The sequence below is a fragment of the Lytechinus pictus genome, chromosome 6, assembly GCF_037042905.1.
Source record: "Lytechinus pictus isolate F3 Inbred chromosome 6, Lp3.0, whole genome shotgun sequence".
In the NCBI taxonomy this organism is placed as follows: Eukaryota; Metazoa; Echinodermata; class Echinoidea; order Temnopleuroida; family Toxopneustidae; genus Lytechinus; species Lytechinus pictus.
In genome coordinates, this window is record NC_087250.1 from 15,819,505 (window position 1) to 15,845,778 (window position 26,274).

Genomic DNA, 26,274 nt, shown 5'->3' on the forward strand with positions numbered 1-26,274 from the left:
GATGATGCTGAAGATGATGGAGATGATGATGATGGAGATGATGATGGCGATGATGATAATGATGATGGTGAAGATGATGACAACAACAATGATGGTGAAGATGACGATGGTGAAGAAGATGATAATGATGATGATTATGATGATTATGGTAATGACAAATATGATGATGATGATGATGAAAAAGGAGATGGAGATAATGTCAAGCAATAAGAACAGAAAATCTCCCCCCCCCAAAAAAAAAAAAATAATAATAATAATAAAATAAAAATAAAATAAAAATAATACAAAATTAAAAACGATGAAAAGAAAATAAACCAATACGGATCTAAAAAATATGGGTCTACTCACAAATTTTGTCCAGCATAGTTCAGAAAAGTCCAAGACCTGATAATACCGATTCTGCTTCCTTTAAAGAGGCTGAAAATTCAACATATGAAGCACAATTTCAATGATACCGGAGACGAGAAGAAAAATCCATATTTTATTTGTAAAAGTTAAATCTGAATATAGAAATACTCTGAAATTTTTTTTTTCCCAATAAGCCTGTTCACGGTTGTAAACTGCGCACGAGCAGAAAAAGGTCATTGGAGACAACCATGAAGGTGGCTTTCAAATTCACTGACATAGGCATTTGTGATTTGATGATTATTCATGTATTCCTTTCAAAATATTTATCACATCCAAGCTGAAGAGTAATAAATAGAGCCTTCATAATCACTGGTATTTGACAGAAGCCTAAACAATATTCAAATGTGCCAAAGGCAGACAATAAAACAGATTTCCAAACTTTATCCCTAATGTACTATTCCATAGTCACCTGGTCTATACAATGCCTTTTGTTCTTAGAATTTGAATACTCTACCGGTAAAGCTTACGCAACATCTACATTTGAAAATGATAGTGCTTATCCTAATGAAAAATCACAAAGGTCATTTGAGAAAAGTTGATCTTGAGCTAACCGTGAACTGGTTTATTGATCGTGGGCCCGGCAGCCACTGTGCAGCCCCAGATCAACACAGCTCTATCCCTTGAATTGTCGAATGCCAATTAAGTAGGGCAGCAGCTCGGAATGCCACTTGGTGTCCTCCTAAGACCCTGAAATCTTTTTTTGCGGGCAGGGTCAGTGTCCAAGGCAGTGGTGACTCTTACCCATCCTGAGACCAGCCAGATCCCCTAGACAATCGCATTGTTTTGGTTCTTCATTTTTATTTTTGTTTGTGTGTGTGTTTTTCTAATGTGGCTTCTTACCTCGTTGTGATCAATGACTTTGAAGACAAGGTTTGAAAGACTGACGGTAGTTGTTGGGTGCTGCTTCTAGCATGCACGCCTGCTTTTCTGATGAACATCTTTTGTTACATGTTCACGCAAACACTTTTTGCCAGCTGAAGCATACTTCAGTTGCTTGTTGCACCAAATACACAAAGCAACACCTGGTAGGTTTATCTTGTGAAAATATTCTGACATAAAATCTCCATTGTTATCTTTATCCTCCATCCATGACCAGTTCCATTTGTTCTTAATGTTTAGTTTGAATGCCATATGAATAAACTCCCTGCAGACATAGTTAACTCATTATCCTTCAAAAATAAATTAAATATCAATCAATACCTTGAGCCACTCAACACGTAGCATGCTCTGCAAGCATGATGTGCCAATCCTGGTATATTGCTTACTGAACCATACAGATACAGAATGATATTGTCCGTCCTCTCTATCACTTTCGCATTCATCTTAGCTTTTTATATCCAGTGCAGTGGCAGAGAATCATAATCTAAAGACTTTGGTGATGGTGGTCACTAGTATTTTACCACAAATATATCAAATTCAATAGAGAAGTTTGATGATAGTTCACAAAATATATCCAGTTAGAACAAGGCATAAGCTATGTTGTGTCTCGCCCACTTGTGAGAGTAACTAGAAATATTGTGATTTGCGAGGGCACGCAACAGAATGGTATCAAATGTTCATTGTAAAATAACTGGGATGGAATAACATTTGTCATATGAGTCTTACACATAAACTTTAATGTTGACCTCAAAATGACCTTTGACCTTACCATGTGACCTCTGAACACAATAACATGAAGGTACATGTATCCTAAGTATCACTACATGTACAACCCAAGTTTGGTTCAAAAGTGACTTACGGTTGCAGAGCTATGTCATAACAATGACCTCAAAATGACCTTTGACTTACCATGTTACCTCTGACTGCGCATTGATATGCAGGTCTCCTTAGTACATCTACAACTCAAGAGTCTTGCATGTAAACTTTAACGTTGACCTGAAAATGACCTTTGAGCTTACCATGTGACCTCCGACTGCAGCATAACATGCAGGTCCCCCTAACTTCATCTACCATCTAAGTTTGGTTGAAAAGTGACTTACGGTTGCATAGTTATGTGTCATAAGAGAGTCTTGCATGTAAACTTTAACGTTGACCTGAAAATGATTTTTGACCTTACCGTGTGACCTCCGACTGCAGCATAACATGCAGGTCCCCGAAGTCCATCTACCATCTAGGTTTGGTTGAAAAAATACTTACGGTTGGAGTTAGGTATCATAAGAGAGTCTTGCATGTAAACTTTCACGTTGACCTGCATGGAAACTTTAATGTTGACCTGAAAATGACCTTTGACCTGACCATATGACCTTCGACTGCAGCATAAGATGCAGGTCCCCCAAGTCCATCTACCATCCAAGTTTGGTTGAAGAGCGACTTACGGTTGTGGAGTAATGTGTCATTAGGTTTGTGACGGACGGACGACATTTGGATCCCTAAGTCTCGCCTTCACCTCTGGTGGGCGAGACAAAAATCAATTAAAATGAAAATCTAAAATTATACTTAAAATAAACAGTCCTGCAGCAAAAAGAAAGGGGAGAATTGGGAGAGATGCGGAGCACTAATGTATGATTTAAGAGATTACATGCATACAATTTGGACATGTCTTCATACTGTGCACTATATACGTAGACAAACTCTAAACAATCACAGTGCGGAACACAATGTGAACATGTCTTCACACTGTGCACTATATACAGTATGTAGACAAAGTCTGAACAATCAAAGTGTGGAACACAATGTGAACATGTCTTCATACTGTGCACTATATACAGTATGTAGACAAAGTCTGAACAATCACATGTCTTAATACTGTACACTATATATGTAGACCAAGTCTGAACAATCAGTGTGGTACACAATGTGAACATGTCTTCATACTGTGTACTATATACAGTATGTAGACAAAGTCTGAAAAATCAAAGTGTGGAACACAATGTGAACATGCCTTCATACTGTGGACTATATACAGTATGTAGACAAAGTCTGAAAAATAAAAAGTATGGAACACAATGTGAAAATGTCTTCATACCGAGTACTACATACGTAAACAGTCTGAACAATCAGTGTGGAACGCAAAGGCCTAAATTCACAAAGGTGGTTTTTAAAACCATTGCTTGAACCCTTTGTTTATTCAGATTTCCTGTATAAATTACACTTATTTTACCGCGTATATTGAAAAATGTCCAATATGCTGATGCACCCTTTTGTCACAGTGCGCCAAATTGATGCCTGCATGTTGTCATGGTTAAGCACGCTATTTTATTCATTAGTCCACTGTTTGAAGAGTGGACTCACAAAACAATGGACTCATGAATAATCACTGCAACAGGCATCTATTTGGTGCACTGTGACGAAAGCGCGCATCAGCATTGGATGTTTTTTTATATATGCAGTAGAGAAGCCGTATTTACACAGGAAATCTGCATAAATCATGGGTTCAACTAATTTTTAAAAACCACCTTTGTGCACTACAGGGGTATGTAGATAGCCTGTTTAATTTGAGCACCTTGACAATGTAAATATCATACCTTCAAAATAATGTGAACAGCCACCCGAAAAAAAAAATAATAATTAGCTCACCCCCTTCTGATCTCTCCTGCCGTTTGCGCGATCGCACCAAAATTTGGCACGCACATTTGTTACCACATAAACTACAAGCCAGTATAACACAATTCAAAAAAATATTTATTTCTTATGAATAAAACATGCAAATTTACTTATGTAAAAAACATTATATGCATATCTAACAACCAATTTCACTTCAATATTTTTTCTTTTTATCCAGATGTCTTTTTAATCTAATTCTAAAGGTTTCCACAAAGAAAAATTGCAAAACCAATTTTTCCTTATGTATTTACTTTTTTTTAGAATTTCTTATGTATTTGCTTTCTCATCTTCTGTTTTTCATTGTTTATTCATTGGAAACTATTACAGACCATTTAACAACTAAATTAAACCCTAAATTAATGAAGCAAACCAATTAGAACGAAAAATAATCACCCTTTAATGAATTTCATCTCCCATAGACTTTGTACACAAAGTATAAAAATAAGCCATTTTGGGCTTCACTTAGTCTCGTAAAAAGTCATGTGGCGTCGGGATGCTATACCCGTATATTACGAATTTGGTCTCAAAAGTTGTGCGAGACTTCCCAAAAAAAAGTAATAAAATATCGCTCCGCTATCCGTATGCATTTTGGAAATATCGCGCGAAGCGTTGGGGGGCCATCATACCCCCCCCCTAGTCCTCTTAGGGTTAACTACTTGTGAGTTATTGTTGATCAATATTGAAGAGTAATATATCATTTTAAATCTTAGTTTGTGCTTTTTTACAATAAATAGAAATCTCAAAACTTGTTTTGGGCATTCACCGTTTGTTCTGGGTGTTCACAAATATCGTATCCATTGACCAGGGGCCCGTTGCAGAAAGAGTCACGTTTAAACGCAAGCCAAAAAATCAATCGCATGTCCAAAATGCGCGCTGTTGATTGGTTGAAAATCAAGTTGCGTGTGATTTTTAGATCGAGTTGCAATTGATTGCAACTCTTTCTGCAATGGGCCCCTGGCCACGGAGGATTATCTATTATTCCGAGGATGCTTTGACAATGCTCAGCTCCCCCGGTAACAAAAGCATAAACCTCTGTGGCCAGGACCCTGATAATATCTTAAATTTGCCCAGTGTATGTGTGTACTATCCTATGAGACACTGCATTTTTTTCAAGCATGTGTATACATACGCATAGTCCATCTTGGTTTGTTGCAGGTCTGGAAATGGGAGCTCTATCAATCGATTGTTGTACACATAGATGGTCCAATAATAATGTTTTGAAAATGTCCCTGGTTCGATGTAGGTGAGATCATTATAGCCCATGTCGGTGTAGCCCAAGACTGTGTCTCTGAAAATATCCTTTGGTAAATACGTTATATCACCTCCAAAGAGTTGGCTGTATGGTAGATCAAGCAAAGAAAATTGTTGTGCCAGTGCAAGAACACCCTTAGCAAAATATTTTCGCATTGGTGCAGAAACGCCCTTTAATACGCAATTACACGATGCTAAAGACACTTCTGCACCTATGCATAAGGGTGCAGTGTTAAGGGGGCTGACAAAGATTGAAAAGCAATATAAGACACGTCACCGCATTGGTCAAAGCAAGCACAGGGGAACCACACTCAATATTAATCAATGGGGTTACCCGTTAGGTGCATGTGTTGGTCCATTCAAGTGGGAAGCGTTTCACAATTGTCAGAAGTTTTATCTGACAAGTCCTGTTTTATCCAACAGTTACTATATATGCCTCTCAGCCAATCAGAATTAAGGAAAGTTGTCAGATCTGACTTGTCAGACAAAAATGTTGATAAAGTAAACACTTTTGCGAAATACCCCCATTAGTTGATTGTAAGAGAGAGATAGAGACAGACAGAGAAAAAGAGAGAGGGGTGAATATGGTAGAGGTAACGGCCCGTATTCTGAAGTCGGGTTTAATTTAAACTCAGGTTTAAAGTTGTGGTTTAAGTATGGGAAGCCAAAAGTATCAAAATTTTTATTAAGTTGTATGTTTCTTATGTTTACTGTGCTCTTTCCTGATTCATCGATGGTGAAGACAATAATCTATTCATATTTCCTAGACAATTATGAATGATTTGAGAGCCAAATGAGCTGAAGTATGATATCTCTACTGTTAGTGATTTATGTAACAATTGGCTGTCCATACTTAAACCACAACTTTAAACCCGAGTTTAAACTCATTTGGCGGAGGGGGGTATCTGAATTTCAAAAAAGAAAATCATGTCTAAAACGTTCAATATCTGCTCTTTTATTTGATAACTTAATCACAGAAAATTGTCAAGAAGTAAAAAAGTTATGTTCCCTCGAAACAATGCTTGTATTTCCATAATTTCATTAAATAAACGCGTTTTCACCGGTTTCCCACAGAAGCTATCGCACAGTTAACAAAGACTTAATGCATGACTGATCGTCAACAAAACGGGGGATCGAGTGAGCCTGAACGCTAGGCTGTAAAAGCTCTTTATTTTATGAAATGATTGAAATTTAAGTCTTATTTCAACTAACCAGAACTTTGTTACTTCTTGACCACTTTTTTTAATTGAGGTATCAAATTAAATAGCAGATATTGAACTTTTTTCAAATGTGGTTTTCTTTTTGAAACCCAGATACAGCCTGCCAAGTGACTTTTTGGTATCCCCTCTTCAAATTATTTTTGCTCACTCATGCGTGAATGAGAAATAATCAAAGTAATGTCAGATGAAAGAGGAGGTTCTAAGCTTTACAATGGTAGGTAATTTGTCTATAGTTTTTTATGATTAAGTTATGATAACTCATCACTAAATCTCAGTTTCGTTTTCTGTGGGACGCACTGTATAGGCAAATTAAGGTAAGGATAAATTCTAAACCCAAAATAACGGTTGGTAACGAACAAGGTAAACAACGTTATGTTAAAAAATTGAAAGAGTGAAAAAGCTACAAAACTATTTTAACTGTCTATTGCAACGACTAAGATAAGCATCAATTTTTAATGCATTAAATGTTAAAGGAGAAGCTGAATCTACCTATAACTTAGTTTGAATTAAAGCAGTAAAATAACATAATATTACTGGTGAAGCTTCCTAAAAATATGTTATTCAATAATATTGCTATTCAGCATCCGATTTGGCACCTATTTGTGAAATTATTAATATGGGTGATGAAACAAAATACACTGAAGACTTACATTGAATCGAGCTTGAAATCCCCAAAGAACGCACTACCAGGTATGTGCTTCATTCTCATGTACTTCAAATGTATCTCTTTTAACGATGACAGATTCTGAAAAGCGCCCTCATGCGTGAACTCAAACCTATTGTCATTCAAAAGGCTATAAAAAAAACGATATCAGGAAATTAAATGAAACAATATGAAAATGAAATATATATCATTCATTATAATTATGATAGCGGTATTACTCCTAGCTCTTTTTCATCAACTCAACAACTCCTTCAAGTACCCAGACTAAGAACTAAGACGCATGGCGAAAGGTCCTTCTCCTACAGTGCCCCAACCCTTTGGAATTCCCTCCCCAGTACTCTCTGATCACAAAATAATTCTGGACTTTTCAAATCCCAACTTAAAACATTTCTCTTCAATGAAGCATTCAAATAGACCTTTCCCTATACTTATGCCATATGTAATTGATTAATGTTGATGTTGTTTAAATGTTTTTCTAAGTAATTCCTTACGTTGTATAATTTTATTTCTGTAAAGTGCATTGAGAGTCCTGTCAGGTCTGAAATGCGCTATATAAGAACTGCATTATTATTATATTGATATCAGATAGGGAATGTTTTGATTTGTATATGAGCAATACCATAAAATATGTATGTCTGACCTCTGTCTGTGGGACCTACAAGGTTCTCAAAGGACTATGACTTGGTCAGTTTATGAACTGAAGGAAGACTTGAGAAAAATGGGGGTCGGCCGTACAAAAAAAAAGGTTGATAATTTAATGGAATTTTTGCTACACATATCTACAAAGCATGGTTTGGTGTTTGGGGACTCCATTGGACATAATCTCTAATCAGCTTGCAAGGGGTTACCATTCATGTTTTATGAATCACTATACTTTATGCATTTTATGTATTTCAGGGTTCCCATCTTTTCAAGAAAACAAAATTCCTTGATTGGTCCCTGATGAAGTTTAAAAATTCCCTAATAATCATTAAAACCCATTCCCAGTTTTGCATGTTTTTAAGTTGTTGCAGTGAATTACATTATTTCTCAGTATAAAAAAACTGTACTGCACTAAAAGAGGCTACACTAAAAAAACACCATTACCAGTCATTCAATGGATGTTGTTTTAATATACAACAAAATGTAACAGAGTCTGACTGACTACCATGATTTCGGCTTATGGGCCGATCAAAATTCCCTGATTTTTCCCTCATTTGAGGCTTTTCCCTGAATTGAGGTAATTGTAATCAAATTCCCTGATTTTTCCCTGACTGGAAAAAAGTTAAATAATTTTCCCTGATTTGATGGGAACCCAGCATTTGTATATAGACTTGGCAAATATATCAAATCAAATTAAAAACCAATTGAAAAATATAATTGGAGTAATTAGAAGTATAATAGCATAACAATAACAATAATCATGTTACATGCACAGAAGATGGATGTTTCATCAAAAATTATTGGAAAAGGGATTAGAATAAATTCTAGTTTGTCATTACTGTATATAGATTCATAATACGAGTGTACTTTATTTTTTTTTTTTTTTTTTGGGGGGGGGGGTCACCTGTGCTGGGAGGCGAAAAGCGAACTGAATCACTTCGACCCGCAGGTCTCTCATCCCGATATAACTGATTGGGGGGAGGGCAGGTGGACCACTGCACCGGGGTTTCCCCCTACTCTTATACGAATAGTGCAGTGGGTTCTTAACGTGCAAAGGTGGTGACTCTCCTCTACACGGGGCCTCCATTTAACATCCTATCCGAGGGACGGAGTGTTTTCCATTGTAACATAGCCTGCATCTATGAAACATGGCAGAGGCGTTTACACACAACACACTGGCTTCAGTCATCCGCCCGGGGTGCACGGACTCGAACCCACGATCTTTGGCTCGACGGGCAGACACATTAACGATTGAGCCAACAACTTGACAGTCATAGAGTGAATTTGAACATTATCTAACCAAGGACTAGTTAGAGATAGACACTCATCTATTAGTGAATGAATTCACTAACATGTGACCATCATTCTGCTCTGAATAACATTCTTTTCATATTTGTCTACTTTGATCCTAGTGTGTCCTGCCGTCAATTAGGCCATGAGTTTAAAGAAAGAGTTTGTGATTAGACATTGATATTGCAAAAACTGTATGCGCAGATGATGATAAATCACTTCAATCTTGGAAAATCCGGCAATGTGCAGTTTTGGTTTACCTTTGTTAACCTTAGTTCCATGTGTTTAAATTGGAAAACTGTATGCATGTTTTAAGATAGAGGCAATATTTGTGATTGACTGCATCTTATTTATAATCCCATTTTTCCAATTTTCCTCCTAATATTCCAGAGATACATGGTTACATCCATGTTGAGACCGTTTATCTCTTAATGTTATTGAGGTCATTATGTGCGTGCAGAAGTATGCGGATCAAAGAATAACATTTTATGTCACAAAATCGTCTGCTTCTCAGTTTTGCTGCTCCAAATCTCAAACATGTTGATTGAAAAGCATGTTCTCACACAGGGCATCAGCCAACAAACCCAAAACCAGGAAAGCTGTCCCTTTGTAAATATTCAGATATGCCTTGGTATTCGCTATTGTCAAAAAGCCTGTAAGTTCTCATTAAGATGCACATAATCACGAGGTGGCGGACCACATTCGATCTAGAAAATGATCGCGTTGAATGTCCATCTATAATAATAATAATAATAATTGGATTTATATAGCGCTTTTTCCAGAGGATACAAAGCGCTGTTGATGGCATATGACAAGTTAAGGTTTATGGTTATATAAGTGCGTTATAGGTCTATTATCTAACAAAATACATGTACCGGTATACAAACAAATACATGTATGTATGATTGATTTTAAAATGAATTCTTCATGTAGAATACAGTGTATACAAATGATAAACAAAAACATGGATTGTAAAATGATGCTCTTTCTAAATGGAAAGTACATTAGATTAACATCTTACGACCTAGTTTTAAATAGTCATATATACATGTCTTCCAATATTCAAACAGAACATTTGAATTTCACGAACTATGCATACATTTTCTCTGTGGATGGTGGAAACACGTTGTTTTCAACCGTTATGATGTCGTTGTTTGAGAGATCAAACTCCCTGACAGTATCAAGTGGTGTGAATGCCCCCCTTTTCAGATACACAAGTTTATTCCCTTCAAATTGCCTGCAAAAAGAGAAAGAGATTGACAAATTAAGTAGTTTAAAAGTAATATTCATATGAAATTCTGTCTTTGCCTTAATTTATGATATACTTTAATATCAACACAATCAACATAAATGTTATTGCGAAAGAATGTAATTTCGGTATAATACTCTGACTACCATGTATGAAAAATATCAGACGTACATGTAAATCTTTCACTCACTGTTAATTAATATTCATAAGTGGACCTATGAAGAAATGATTGGTCAGTTAGTGCTCGTGCAAATTTTCACTGTATTTTCAACAAGAATGCACAATTATGCCTCAGATAAAATAATCAACAAATGTTGGAGATGTCAGAGAGTCTCACACACACCAAACACATATGTATAAGGCATCCCTCGTGAAGTAAATTAGGCCTGTGCCATCAGGTCATCATGACTGGTAAGGCAATCGTGTAGCCTGACAATTTGAGAAAAGGGCCATTAGTTGCCAAAGGGTCGGGTTCAGTTTAACCGACCCTTGATATCTTTATAGTGGCTGATGAATTTCACAAAATATGAGTAAATTGTACCCAAATATTCAAATATTTGACTGGTAGGTACAACAAATCTTCGGGTAGAATTTGACCGGATATTTTGGGAATTTAGCGGCCCCTCTTCTTGAATGGTCAGGTTATGGGATTGCCCAACCAGAGGTGATCCCGTGCAATGATGGAACAAGCACGAGGTAAAGGGTCAAACAGCGTGCAGTGCCTGAACGAAATTGAACCACAATCAATGCACAACAATGAACAAGAACATCAAGATTTATCTTCAAACCTTAGGGATATATCTTTTTGGATTTCAACTGCTTTGGGTCGGTCTGAACAATGGACTCATTCGGGTCTATGGATTCTGTAAGCAATGGGCCAATCACGGAGCGACATTGATTGTGAAATCGACCCTTTGCAACCGCGACCTCGCAAGGCATACCGTTCCATCACTAAAAAAATGATGGACAAAACAAAATCAAAGTCATACAAATAAGATAAACGGAGCTGCATCGGGTCACATGATGCAGTTTTGACTAATCGGTTATTAGTGATAATCTTTGTAATACGAGATGTGTAAAATTTATTTCTTACACTATGTCCAGGCTTTGTAGGTGTCCTGCAACAAAGGCCTCCGGTACCAACTTAATATTGTTATATGCTAAGTTCCTGGAAAAGGTAAATAAAGAGAGAGACAACAATTCATATTTGGAAGAATGATTTAACACAGGTAACAGACTGCCAGCATCATCAAGCAAATACGAACTAGCAGAATTATACCCCTTTCATATTGCGCTTTTCACCGGCGAAGTTCGCCAGCGAAGGGGAAAGTGTCCAGTATGAAAGGTACACAGGAGAACTTCACCGGTGAAGTTCGCCGGCGAACTTCTCCACCTCTAGAGGTGTAGAACTTCGCCGGCGAAACTGTTTCACCGGCGAAGTTCGCCGATGAAAAGGCCAGTATGAAAGCAACCCGGAGAACTTCTCCTCTTTAATGACGTCAGAGGTCAATTTTTTTCTCTCCCGAACTCCCCTGTACCGAGATTCCGCGCGCGATAGTTGCAAGCTCAGCTGAATGCTATGGCCAAGTAGATACAGTACCCTCGAACATAATTTTTTTTTAATACTAACAATATTTATCAAAAAGCACTTTTTACATGAATAAAATGCGCTAAAATATAAAAACAAAGTGATATTGTTTGTTTTTCTCATAATACTTACCAAATATTTTGTAATTAATTTTTTTATACCTTTTTGTAATAGGTAAGAAGTAATGTTTACAATTTTCTTTCGTTTGTTCTGCACGTGCCGAGCACTGACTAAATCAAGGGAATACTGACACTGTTTACTAGATCTGGCCGTCATCTTGACAACTTTACTAACAAGTTAGATCTACACAAAGGAAATAAATAATCGTGGTGCCGCGGAAATGCAGAATGAGGCCAATCGCCCGTTGACTTTCGCCGGAGAAGAAATGTCAGTGCGAAAGGTACATTTTTTTCTTCGCCGGGGAAGTGAGGAATGCGAGGCAGAGAAGTTCGCCGGTGAAAAATGAAGAGGGCAGTATGAAAGGGGTATTAATAGCACAACTTCAAGTACTCAACTAGACAAATCTGGCAAGGTTTCTATTTACCCATAATGCAACATTCTGAGGAGTGCATTCTCGTTGTACAAGCCTATTTGAATGATAAAACACTATTTCCTTATTTATTGCCTCCATACTACAATTATAATGTTACATGTAGCTTACAAAATAAGGACTTTTCCTCTCAAAAACATTAATTAATTTATCTTTAAGAAAAATATTACGATGACTTGCTTTAGTATCTGTATTATAGGATATAGTTTCCACAGGTGGGGAGCACTCGCAATCATTGGTGGACCCCGTCTTTCAGACCTCAAGACCCTTTCTCAAAAAAATATACAGTACGCATGATAAAAGATTCTTTCAGACGCCACCTGGCCCCGCTCACAAGACCCCCGTTACGAAACATCTCCATTCCTCAGGCCAGCCAAAATTGTCAAGAGCGGACTGCAAAATCACTTGTCCCATTGCAGTTCTGGACCATAAGTCTACATGATATGACTTGCGTCTTCGCAATAAGAATATGCATGCGCATGGACTTTATCTTTACGAAATTGTGGTCGTTCACGTTGCCATTAAGGATTCAGCATCCTTAGATTACCGATACGCTTACATGTACATAGGCCTTACTTACGCTAAGATCTATATCTAGATCCAATTCTTAAGTGTTTATCAAATTGCCATTAATGACAAGACAAAATGCTAGGCTAGGCTAGGGCTAGCCTTGGATAGGGTATTAACTTTATCTCAAATCTGGACCTGTCTAATTCCTAATGTTGTGGTAAACTTAGAACTAGTTAATTTCAAACTTTATGTGTTTATGTTAGAACACTGAGCTTGGTAGCCTTGGTTTAATAGGTCTAGGCCGTATGTATATAAAACTAGTCCTAGATCTAAATTAATTTATTTTAGATCTAGTCTCGTCACTAGATCTTGCTAAACTCTGATCTACACTGACACTCTTATAAGCATAGAACGTGTTAGCGTCAGTGCAGGGCGCAGAAGAACATAAACAGTAAAATACATACATGTAAGAAATTAATTATATTTTTGCATTTTTTTGTAGATATTTATTAAAAAATGTAATTATTGATACTCCCACCAAAAGTTAGCATTCTACTAGCTATACAAATTGAGTTAAAGGCAAAAACTTACACACAAAAAACAAATTTAGGGCAAATTTCATGCGCTTATTTGCATAATGAAAATATAAACAATTTTTTGAAAATTTTACTACAGTCTTGTAGTTTACATCCAGCTCTACATGTATGTGTGTTCAAATTTTTGCGGCGATCACGCAATCAGCGTCCGAGATCTGAGGGGGGGGGGTTAAATTGACCCCCCAGTATATTCTGGTCCGAAATAGCCCATTTTAGATAGGGTTAACCCTATCTAGGCCGGGGTATTTGGGAGTTATGGCCGGGGGGGCCTCCCGGGCCCCCCCTTGAGATCTCGGCCGTCGATCGCGCCAAAAATTGGCACGAAGGTCGTCTGGGATATTATCTACAAAATTGTATAGTAATTTATTTCATGCGAATTGTTATTAAGTAATTATGCTAATTTATGCGTAATTAGTATGCAAAATCATACTTTTTCCTCTAACTCCATAAATAAAGCTCCAAATGTTCTAATTTCTGGCATAGAAACTCTTTGTGGTGTTCTTAGCAAGTTTACATAAAAAAATTGTGATATCAGATCAATTTCTTCTGTATTATATTGTTTTTTGCAATTTCTTATGTATTTCTCTGTTTTTTGGACCCTTTGTTTTTCATTGTTTTTTCAATGAAATTCTTCGGGGACTCTTCTAAGATCATAAACAGCATAAAATACATACATTTAGACCAGCAAAACTAAAAATAATCATACAATTATTATATTTGGTTGAAAACACAATTTACGTTGACTTTGTACACGAAATCACGTTTTTGAGCAATTTTTTGTCTGACATGCACTTACATAACATTGTGTAATTTCTGAACCGCGTACCCGGGTGACGCAAAATTGGTCTCAAAAGTTGAGCAAGACTTAAAAGTAAAAAGTCAGTGAGCAGCGCGGTCAAAAAAATTTGCGCGGCGAAAATATCGCGCGACTCGTTGAGGGGGGGCCTTGGAGGCCCCCCCCCCCCGGCCTAGATAGGGTTAAGGGTGGCAGGTCAAATATGTCACCTTTTAAAACTCTGTTTTTGCAGTAGATACTTACACATGAGTTGTTAAAAATAAGCATCTGAAGGCGTCAATGTCGATCAATTCGTCGTCCAGATCATTATAAATTAAACCAATATGTACAAGATTAGGAGCTTCGCAAAATGTGTCATTACTGATTCCATCAATCAAATTGTGTGCAAGGGACCTGAACAATGATAAAAATAATAATAGCAATGATAATGATGATAATAGTAATAATGATAATGATGAAAATAATGATAATATTAATAAAGATAACAATAATAATAATGATAACAATGGTAATATTACATGTAGTAGTAATACTAAAAATAATTGCAAGAATAATAATAATAGTAACAATTATAATAACAGATTGCACAGCTACTATAATATACTCCATGACGCACAACAAAATACGTTGTACATTTCAGAGATTATTTCTGGGAAGATAAGTCCGAAGATGAGTTTTCAACATATTAACTGTGGGTATAATTCCCATACAGGGAACAGTAGTGTGTCACATAATTTGAATTGGGTATAATTATTTAAACACAGACGAAAATATGATACTGATAATTACAATAATAATAATAGACACGGATGTATATAGTCAGGGCCAGATTGATCACTTGATTTCATTTCAATGATTTAGCCCCCTTCAAATAGTCGAGATGTAGACATGAAAGTTTATAAACATTGGATTACTACAATTAAGCATAATAAGCCAGTTCGTAGTTCCTTTCTGCACATGATCAAAAGATTCTACGCATGATCAGAGGAAGGTCATTTGTACTAAAGTGACATGGTGGTTTAAAATCTAATGAGATAAGCACCAATGTTGATGTCTTGATTATTCATATATTCTTTTGAATTGTGGTTTTCATTTACATCCACAAAAAACAACAACGCGTCCACGAACGACTGGTTTTCACAGTTTGCCAAGTACATTGTGCAACATGCTATGATATGCATTCAAAGTAGGAATGCAACAAATACCTTCATAAAGTGTTCATTGGTGTGTTATTCTAGTCCCCTGGTCTATTCAATTTCTTCATCCTGCTATGTAAGGCAAGCTTACGTAATATTTTGCTTTGAAATCTGCCTATCATAATGAAAGAAATGAAAAGTCATTTGACCGAAAATTGTCCATGAGTAACTAAGAACTGGTCTATAGCTATATACAATAAGCTGAACCTGAAGTACGCTCACTTATGCAATTTTAAAGGGAAAGTTGACCCTGCTAAAAAGCAGAAAAATATGAGAAAAATGTTAGTGAAGGTCTGACGAAAATCCATTTAAGGATAACATGGAAATGCATTTCAGAATTTGTGATTTTGTGAGGTCTCAGGTGAGCAACTCCTTGCATTACGTGACACCAATCCCCCCAAATAAAGTGTTTTTCTTCAATATTTTGAGAATAAATTTTAATTTTTTGCAGTGGATATATCATTACATTTCTTTCTCTCCTATAAGAACAATATTTTTATTCATCTTTTTTCATTACAAAATTGGAATTCATCATAGAATATACCTTACATGGGTGTTTTCATGAAGTTGGGACACAAATTGTGACATTTAAGCATAACTCAATACTAATTATACTATATATATTTATTGTTGTATATTTATTTTCCAGGAAGTTATTTAGCAAAACAGTGTATAATAAAAGGTACAGTGTGCATGTAGCATCAGGATATTTAAATTCGGTCCTAAGGTTAAATTAATGCAATTAGACTGGCTAAAACTTGAAACAATACATACATTTACTTTTTAAGTCATTTAACTAAATACCTCAGATTTCCTATGTATATACAATAGTTTCAGAAGAAAATTTTAAAATTGACACGTTGTCCATGGCAGCATTGGGAAATGTCACATTTGTCACATTTGGTGGACACCGAGTAGCATTGTGAAATTTTGGAAATTTCCTTTTGAAAAAAAGCTAATTGCAAAGGAAATCTAAGGTATTAACCCTAACTAGGCCGGGCTTTTTTGGCTGTTCTGTGGCTGGGGGGGGGGGGGGGGGGGTTGATTCAACCCCCCCCCTGAGATCTCGGCCGCCGATCGCGCGAGCGCCGCAAAAATGTGCACGCTGGTAGTGTGCGATGTAATCTACAAGGCTGTATGGTAAAATTTTCCAAAATAATGAGATTTTATTTTATATGAATTAATTATGCTAATTTATGCATAAATCATACTTTTTGCTCTAATTCACTAAATAAAGCTCCTAGAATGCTAATTTTCGGTTTAAATATTCTTTGTAGCATTCTTAACAATGACAATTGAAAAAAACTTCGGTCTGGAAATCAATTTCTTATGTATTTCTTTGTTTTCCAACCTTTTGTTTTTCTTTGTTTTTTTCACCAGATTTATTGCACAATCTTTTTTAAGCATAATTATGCTAAAATCAATTGCTTTCAATAATCATATTTTTATGAATAAGATGAGAAAACTCAATTTGCATTGACTTTGTACACAAAATCACGTTTTGGAACAATTTTTGGTCTGACATGCACTTACAAAATGTTGCGTAATTTCAGAACCGCGTCCTCAGGCGTCTTAAATTTGGTCTCAAAAGATGCGCGAGACCTAAAAGTATAAACTCTGCGAGTGGCGCGGTCAAAAAATTTCGCGCGGCGGAATGATCGCAGAAAATGTTGAGGGGGGGTTGATTCAACCCCCCCCGGCCATTTTAGGGTTAAGCTACCTGACTTAACAAGTTAATGTGCATGTTGTACAGTGTATCAATTGTTGGTCAACCTACATGTACTAATTCCCATACATGTAATTTGTAAATATCCCAATGGTACACAGACATTGTGTGCCTGTAACAGCATCATTCCCTGTTTTGCTCAATAACTTCATGGAAAATTAGTCTAAATGGCCCCAAATTTCCAGTAAAACGTATGCCTTCGATACAAATATCAATCCTACAAACAATAAATATTTAGTACAATTAGTCTCAAGTTATCCTGAAATGACAGAATTCATGCCCCAACTTCATGGAAAGACCCACATACAAAATTGTTGTTCTCTTGATATTCTGCTATTCATCAAACGTCCATCAATAATTTTCTCTCTTTTTCACTTTATTATCAGGAAGAAGTTCCCATTTATTAACCCGTTGCCTACGGGAACCGGGTGGGCCCTGTACAAAGTCTATGGGTATATCTTTATTCTCGTGGAGAATGGGTTAAAGTTAAAAACTTACAGGGTATGGAGGTTGCCAAGACCGTTGAAAGGTTTATAATTTTTCACAAGCGTACCATAGAGGGCGTCACTCTGTCCCGGGAAATCATTCCGCGATATTTCTGATGCATTGGTTATTTCATTCCACTCCAGAAATCTAAATGAAAAATGTGTGTTCTTTAAGTTACTTATTTCCCCTGGCCTGTAAAGACCTTGGGCCCATTACAACTGTTGTAACTTTGCCATTATGGCAACTACCATTGCAACCATGATTCTGATTGGCTGCTGAGCCCTGTTACCATGGTAGTTGCCATAATGGCAAAGTTACAACAGTTGCAAGTCCTTAATGAAACAGGCCCCTTATGCATTTAACCAATTGCACCGCCATCTTAGAGGTTGAAGCCATTGCCTTGCATGCATTGGTGATCTCCAGCAAATATTTATTATTGTTATAATAAAAATGAAAATTAGTAACATTTATCTAGGGCTTATAAATTGTGTCTCTTAAGCGCTTTACATGTACATATGGCCCGGTCACAAGATCCTGGAAGAGCCGTAGTGAAGTGGTTCTGACTGTCGCCTTGAACACCAGACCTGCCAACCTTCTACAACAACAAAAAAAAAAATGTATTTTTTGACAAAAAAGAGGGTTTTTTTTAAATTTGTCTCATTGTAACAAGCTTGTTGTAGTGAGATCGGTGAAAAAACATGTCAAATGACTCTACTTGAAAACTTGATAATTCACCCTTTTAAACATGTGCTCGTAGGCAAGAATTTACTTGTTCTTTTCATGCAACAAGTTACTGGCTCGACGGTGATATTTACTCGTTTGTGACTGTCGGACCGGCGCTAGTGTCACGCCCTGTGTATAATACATACTCCATGATCAGAAATTTTAATAAAAAGTAACAAATCATACAAAAAAAGTATTAGTGTATTTATAGGAAAAATAGGAACAAATACTCTAAACAAGTGGAATGCCTCTGGCAGTCTCGCCTGCATTACGCGATTCAATATAGCAGCAGTGCTAACTTTGAAAACTACTATAAAATAATCATTTACAAAAACACTATTCATATAATGACATAATACCACGTTCATTGACCATAGATGACATTTGAACGGTGACTTAAGACTTGTCAACTACACCCATGTCCACATTTCATTCACTCTATCCATAAACTTTCAAAGTTATGATGGCAATTCATCAATTACCCCAACATGGCCTAAGTTTATTGACCTTAACTGACCTTTGACCTTGGTTTTGTGACCTGAAACTCACAGGGGATGTTCAGTGATACTTGATTACTGTATATCCCAAGTTTTATGAAATAGATCCATAAACTTGAGAGTTAGGATGGTAATTCAACAAATACCCCCAACACGGCCAAAGTTCATTGACCTTAAATGACCTTTGACCATGGTCATGTGACCTGAAACTCGTACAGGATGTTCAGTAATACTCGATTACTCTTATGTCCAAGTTTTATGAACTAGATCCATAAACCATCAGAGTTAGGATGGTAATTTAACAAAGACCCCCAACACGGCCAAAGTTCATTGACCTTAAATGACCATTGACCATGGTCATGTGACCTGAAACTCGCACAGGATATTCAGTGGTACTTGATTAACCTTATGTCCAAGTTTCATGAGCTAGATCCATAAATTTTCAAAGTTATGATAGTAATTCAACAAATACCCCCAACTTGACCAAAGTTCATTGACCCTAAATGACCTTTGACTTTGATCATGTGACCTGAAACTCAAGCAGGATGTTCACTAATACTTGATTAACCTTATGCCCAAGTTTCATGAACTAGGTCCATATCCTTTCTAAGTTATGATGTCATTTCAAAAACTTAACCTTCGGTTAAGATTTTGAAAATAATTCTCCCAACATGGTCTAAGTTCATTGACCCTAAATGACCTTTGACCTTAGTCATGTGACCTGAAACTCAGGCATGATGTTCAATAATACTTGATTAACCTTATGTCCAAGTTTCATGAACTAGGTCCATATACTTTTTAAGTTATGATGTCATTTCAAAAACTTAACCTTAGGTTAAGATTTGATGTTGACGCCGCCGTCGCCGTCGGAAAAGCGGCGCCTATAGTCTCGCTCTGCTATGCAGGCGAGACAAAAAGGAACGGTTGGCATGTTTGGGAAACAAAGGGTCGTGTGTTCGAATCCCACCGCAGTCTAGCACCCTTTGACCACTCTCGAGCCAGGTGCTAAATGGGTACCCAGTAGGATACTGCCCAGGGAGTGGAGAAGATGCATACATTGTATGCGGGTATGCAAGGATCCGATGATCAGGGTAATAATATGCTGTAAAGTGCTTTGGGCCATTATGGAAAAAGTGCTATAAAAAATGGCTATTATTATTATTACTATCCAGGCGTGCCTGCACACAATGCAGGCAGTTTCTCCACTCCCTGGGGAGCATTCCAACAAGAGTTGCAAGACTCAATTGCTATGCATACTACATAGGCTCTCGCATCCTACCGGGTAGCCATTTAACACCCGGGTCGAGATTGGCAGTGTGTGGATTAATAATAATAATTATAATAGGCATTTATATAGCGCCATCAATCTAGAAATATTCTATTCTAAGGCACATTGTTTATTATTATCATTACCCCGGCTTTAGCTCAAGCGTTCAGTGCATTCAAGGAATTAATCCTGCCGGGTACCCATTCACCTCACCTGGGTCAAGTGCAGCACAATGTAGATAAATTTCTTGCTGAAGGAAATAACGCCATGGCTGGAATTGACACCTTACCAAAGGACGCTAGGCCATGGTGGGATTCAGACACATGACCCTCTGATTTCAAGGCAAGAGTCAGAACCGCTACACCACACTGCTTCCACATTACTGTTATTTTGCGTTGGTTCTGCTAACAGGTATGTGGAGCGTTGTGGCCCAGTGGATTAGTCTCCGGACTTTGAAACAGAGGGTCGTGGGTTCAATCCCAGCCATGACATAATTTCGTTCGGCAAGAAATTTATCCACATTGTGCTGCACTCGACCCGGGTGAGGTGAATGGGTACCCGGTAGGATTTATTCCTTGAATGCTTTAGCGCCTATATGGCCGCTCAGCTACAGCCGGGGTAATAATATACCAAGTATATTTTCAGCGCCTTGAGCACATAATCAATGTGGATTTGGCGCTTTAGAAATACTCTATATTATTATCACTATTATACATTACCACTAATACTTACAGGGTTTCCAAGTTTTTGAAATTGTCGTAGTTGAATATCCCATGTGGAACAGCTCGTAACTCGTTATCACTCAAGAACCTCAAGAGATAAAAATTGAAATATGGAATATAATAATAACAATAAGAGTACATGTAGTAGTAATAATAATGATATAAATAGCAATAAATACATGTACAATAATAACACCTATAATGATATTATAATTACAACAAAAATAATAATAATAAATAAATGAAATAAATTGGTACTTATAAAGTGCATAATCAATTGAAATTGCTCTATGCGGTTTGTACAAATTGTTCTCCAATATTACGGTTTTACTACAACAAAAATAGATGTTTTCAAATTTCTTTAAAAGATTCAACAGAAGTAAATGATCGAAGGTAAATTGGTAAACTATTCCATAATTTGGGACCGCAAAAATCAAAACTAGCTTCCCCCCTTTTGAAACAACTCTAGGAATGTGTAAAATTGTAGTGTCTTCACTAGAACGAAGTCTATAATGTGACCAGTATGAGGATCTAAGTAAACTATAGAGGTATTTGGGTGCCTTTTTATGCATATACTTATAAACTAATGATGATGGTGATGATAATGAAGATGATAATAATAATGATAGAAATTATTTTTTAAATAACATAATTAAAACTTGCGATTTAAACGTTTTTTTATTTACGGTTCAAATCTGCAATGAAAATTCTAAAACTAAATGCGAAGAGGTTTGAACCTCACTTTGGCATTTTAGCAGCTAGGGTATTATTTCCCTCCTAACTCTCTGACGGAGTAAGATTTTTCTTCAGTTTTGTTTTTGTCATTTCATTTAAAACACTCTAACGATTTCTAATTTTCAACATTACATTTGATGCCTTTCTTCCAGGAACAAAAATCGAGAAATCAGAAATCGGTCAATGTGCGTAGGCACTTTAGAATCCAGGTGCTCACATCATTTTTTTGTTCTTTGGCTCATAACCTCATAATGGTCTTTTTTTCCCACTTACTGCTATTTAAAAAAATGGTGAGAAAATTTAAAGAAGCTTGATAAAGTCCTATCTACTGGAAGGCAAATATATACAAGTTACTTACAAGGTTCTTATCTTCTGTCCAGCATTATAGAAAGCAGAATATGAAATTGACGTCAGATCGAATCCAACCTTTTGTGAATGAAGACGTCTAAGATTTAATAATGAACAAAAAATATACATAATTAAAGTTTTCCCCTGAATAAAAAAAATACTAGCTGGATCTACATGTATAGATTGCTTTTGCCTGTATTAAATTTATTGCCTGTATGGATGTCATCCAACAATTCAGCTACTGTTAATGGTTTTCAAGTCCTGGGTGATTCCTGCTTTTCTGTCCTACATATTTGCAATTTTGATTACAGCATTGGCTGCATCGGAAAAAACACCAACCAAGTTGTAAATTCCAAGACTGACAACTACAGTGGGATCTCTAAGAGCTCAGTCGTAGACTGACAACTACCGAGGGATCTCTCTGAGCTCAGTCGTAGACTGAAAACTACAGAGGGATCTCTCTGAGCTCAGTCGTAGACTGAAAACTACCGAGGGATCTCTCAGAGCTCAGTCGTAGACTGAAAACTACCGAGGGATCTCTCTGAGCTCAGTCGTAGACTGAAAACTACCGAGGGATCTCTCAGAGCTCAGTCGTTGACTGACAACTACAGAGGGATCTCTCTGAGCTCAGTCGTAGACTGAAAACTACCGAGGGATCTCTCAGAGCTCAGTCGTAGACTGACATCTACCGAGGGATATCTCAGAGCTCAGTCGTAGACTGAAAACTACCGAGGGACCTCTCAGAGATCAGTCGTAGACTGACAACTACCGAGGGATCTCTCAGAGCTCAGTCATAGACTGACAACAACTGAGGGATCTCTCAGAGCTCAGTCGTAGACTGAAAACTACTGAGGGATCTCTCAGAGCTCAGTCGTAGACTGAAAACTACTGAGGGATCTCTCTGAGCTCAGTTGTAGACTGAAAACTACAGAGGGATCTCTCTGAGCTCAGTCGTAGACTGAAAACTACCGAGGGATCTCTCAGAGCTCAGTCGTAGACTGAAAACTACCGAGGGATCTCTCTGAGCTCAGTCGTAAACTGAAAACTACAGAGGGATCTCTCAGAGATCAGTCGTAGACTGACAACTACAGAGGGATCTCTCAGAGCTCAGTCGTAGACTGACAACTACAGAGGGATCTCTCAGAGATCAGTCGTAGACTGAAAACTACTGAGGGATCTCTCTGAGCTCAGTCGTAGACTGACAACTACTGAGGGATCTCTCAGAGCTCAGTCGTAGACTGAAAACTACTGAGGGATCTCTCAGAGCTCAGTCGTAGACTGAAAACTACTGAGGGATCTCTCTGAGCTCAGTCGTAGACTGACAACTACAGAGGGATCTCTCTGAGATCAGTCGTAGACTGACAACTACAGAGGGATCTCTCAGAGCTCAGTCGTAGACTGACAACTACAGAGGGATCTCTCAGAGATCAGTCGTAGACTGAAAACTACTGAGGGATCTCTCTGAGCTCAGTTGTAGACTGACAACTACTGAGGGATCTCTCAGAGCTCAGTCGTAGACTGAAAACTACTGAGGGATCTCTCAGAGCTCAGTCGTAGACTGAAAACTACTGAGGGATCTCTCAGAGCTCAGTCGTAGACTGAAAACTACTGAGGGATCTCTCTGAGCTCAGTAGTAGACTGACAACTACAGAGGGATCTCTCAGAGATCAGTCGTAGACTGAAAACTACTGAGGGATCTCTCTGAGCTCAGTCGTAGACTGACAACTACTGAGGGATCTCTCAGAGCTCAGTCGTAGACTGACAACTACTGAGGGATCTCTCAGAGCTCAGTCGTAGACTGAAAACTACTGAGGGATCTCTCAGAGCTCAGTCGTAGACTGAAAACTACTGAGGGATCTCTCAGAGCTCGGTCGTAGACTGACAACAACTGAGGGATCTCTCAGAGCTCAGTCGTAGACTGAAAACTACTGAGGGATCTCTCAGAGCTCAGTCGTAGACTGAAAACTACTGAGGGATCTCTCTGAGCTCAGTTGTAGACTGAAAACTACAGAGGGATCTCTCTGAGCTCAGTCGTAGACTGAAAACTACCGAGGGATCTCTCAGAGCTCAGTCGTAGACTGAAAACTACCGAGGGATCTCTCTGAGCTAAGTCGTAAACTGAAAACTACAGAGGGATCTCTCAGAGATCAGTCGTAGACTGACAACTACAGAGGGATCTCTCAGAGCTCAGTCGTAGACTGACAACTACAGAGGGATCTCTCAGAGCTCAGTCGTAGACTGAAAACTACTGAGGGATCTCTCTGAGCTCAGTAGTAGACTGACAACTACAGAGGGATCTCTCTGAGATCAGTCGTAGACTGACAACTACAGAGGGATCTCTCAGAGCTCAGTCGTAGACTGACAACTACAGAGGGATCTCTCAGAGATCAGTCGTAGACTGAAAACTACTGAGGGATCTCTCTGAGCTCAGTTGTAGACTGACAACTACTGAGGGATCTCTCAGAGCTCAGTCGTAGACTGAAAACTACTGAGGGATCTCTCAGAGCTCAGTCGTAGACTGAAAACTACTGAGGGATCTCTCAGAGCTCAGTCGTAGACTGAAAACTACTGAGGGATCTCTCTGAGCTCAGTAGTAGACTGACAACTACAGAGGGATCTCTCAGAGATCAGTCGTAGACTGAAAACTACTGAGGGATCTCTCTGAGCTCAGTCGTAGACTGACAACTACTGAGGGATCTCTCAGAGCTCAGTCGTAGACTGACAACTACTGAGGGATCTCTCAGAGCTCAGTCGTAGACTGAAAACTACTGAGGGATCTCTCAGAGCTCAGTCGTAGACTGAAAACTACTGAGGGATCTCTCAGAGCTCAGTCGTAGACTGAAAACTACTGAGGGATCTCTCAGAGCTCAGTCGTAGACTGAAAGCTACTGAGGGATCTCTCTGAGCTCAGTCGTAGACTGAAAGCTACTGAGGGATCTCTCAGAGCTCAGTCGTGGACTGAAAACTACTGAGGGATCTCTCTGAGCTCAGTCGTAGACTGAAAACTACTGAGGGATCTCTCAGAGCTCAGTCGTAGACTGAAAACTACTGAGGGATCTCTCTGAGCTCAGTCATAGACTGAAAACTACTGAGGGATCTCTCTGAGCTCAGTCGTAGACTGAAAACTACTGAGGGATCTCTCTGAGCTCAGTCGTAGACTGACAACTACCGAGGGATCTCACAGAGCTCAGTCGTAGACTGACAACTACCGAGGGATCTCACAGAGCTCAGTCGTAGACTGACAACTACCGAGGGATCTCACAGAGCTCAGTCGTAGACTGACAACTACCGAGGGATCTCTCAGAGCTCAGTCATAGACTGACAACTACTGAGGGATCTCAGAGAGCTCAGTCGTAGACTGACAACTACCGAGGGATCTCACAGAGCTCAGTCGTAGACTGACAACTACCGAGGGATCTCTCACAGCTCAGTCGTAGACTGACAACTACCGAGGGATCTCTCACAGCTCAGTCGTAGACTGACAACTACCGAGGGATCTCTCAGAGCTCAGTTGTAGCTAAGACTTATAAAAGAATGATCGTAAACCATATCAGACCCTTCATAGATCCACTACTAAGAGACTCTCAGAATTGCTTCCGACGGGAACGATCAACTATACTGTAGGTCAAATCCTTGCAATTAGGAGGATACTTGAAGGACTGAGGGATTAGAGCCTTTCTATAATTATCACTTTCATTGATTTCAAGATTTCATTGATTTTACATGAAATCATGATTACATGTATTTCATATGTAAATACATGTACGTATATGACTCCCTTTTAATTAAATAAGTTGCAGCAATGAATATCTAATGCATTAAATCAGTTGTATCAAATCTTTTTAATTCTTGGAGGACAAAATTTGAATAAACCTAATTTCACATAATAAAATACAAAAATAAACAAGTGAGAATACGACATCGTCAATTTACTCATGGAATGAAGACAAGCACAGAACTGTTTCACCAAAATCATGCAAATCTTTAAAATGTCATAAATTTTTTTATCCATGTCCAATTTTGATCAAATTTTTCAGTGTCTTGTTTGTGTAATTTTTCTCTATCAATTCAAATCATATTATTTTCAGCCTGGAGTACCCCTTTAACAGGTTGTTATACTTACAGTGTGAGAAGATTTGGTAGATCAGTAAATGTCCTTGGTAGGAGAACACTCAGTTTATTGGTGTTCAAATCCCTGCATGCAAACATAGAAGACATAAGTTGGATAAAATGCCCTTTCCAAGCTTATGGATGCTAGAAAATTATT

General features: G+C 37.9%; 1 protein-coding gene across 1 annotated transcript in view; it reads right to left on the minus strand.

Annotated features, from left to right (window-relative positions):
- The window catches only part of LOC129263252 (slit homolog 1 protein-like), a 72,734-nt gene that overhangs the window by 26,474 nt on the left and 19,986 nt on the right, over positions 1 to 26,274 (minus strand). Inside the window, exons 10-19 of the mRNA XM_064100430.1 lie at positions 26,131 to 26,202; positions 22,018 to 22,104; positions 20,935 to 21,012; positions 17,728 to 17,862; positions 14,551 to 14,700; positions 11,361 to 11,435; positions 10,118 to 10,255; positions 7,073 to 7,216; positions 5,081 to 5,287; positions 349 to 417 (exon numbers count right to left, since the gene is read on the minus strand). Of these exons, the coding sequence (XP_063956500.1) occupies positions 349 to 417; positions 5,081 to 5,287; positions 7,073 to 7,216; positions 10,118 to 10,255; positions 11,361 to 11,435; positions 14,551 to 14,700; positions 17,728 to 17,862; positions 20,935 to 21,012; positions 22,018 to 22,104; positions 26,131 to 26,202 (1,155 nt within the window). The remainder of the gene's footprint in view (positions 1 to 348; positions 418 to 5,080; positions 5,288 to 7,072; positions 7,217 to 10,117; positions 10,256 to 11,360; positions 11,436 to 14,550; positions 14,701 to 17,727; positions 17,863 to 20,934; positions 21,013 to 22,017; positions 22,105 to 26,130; positions 26,203 to 26,274) is intronic.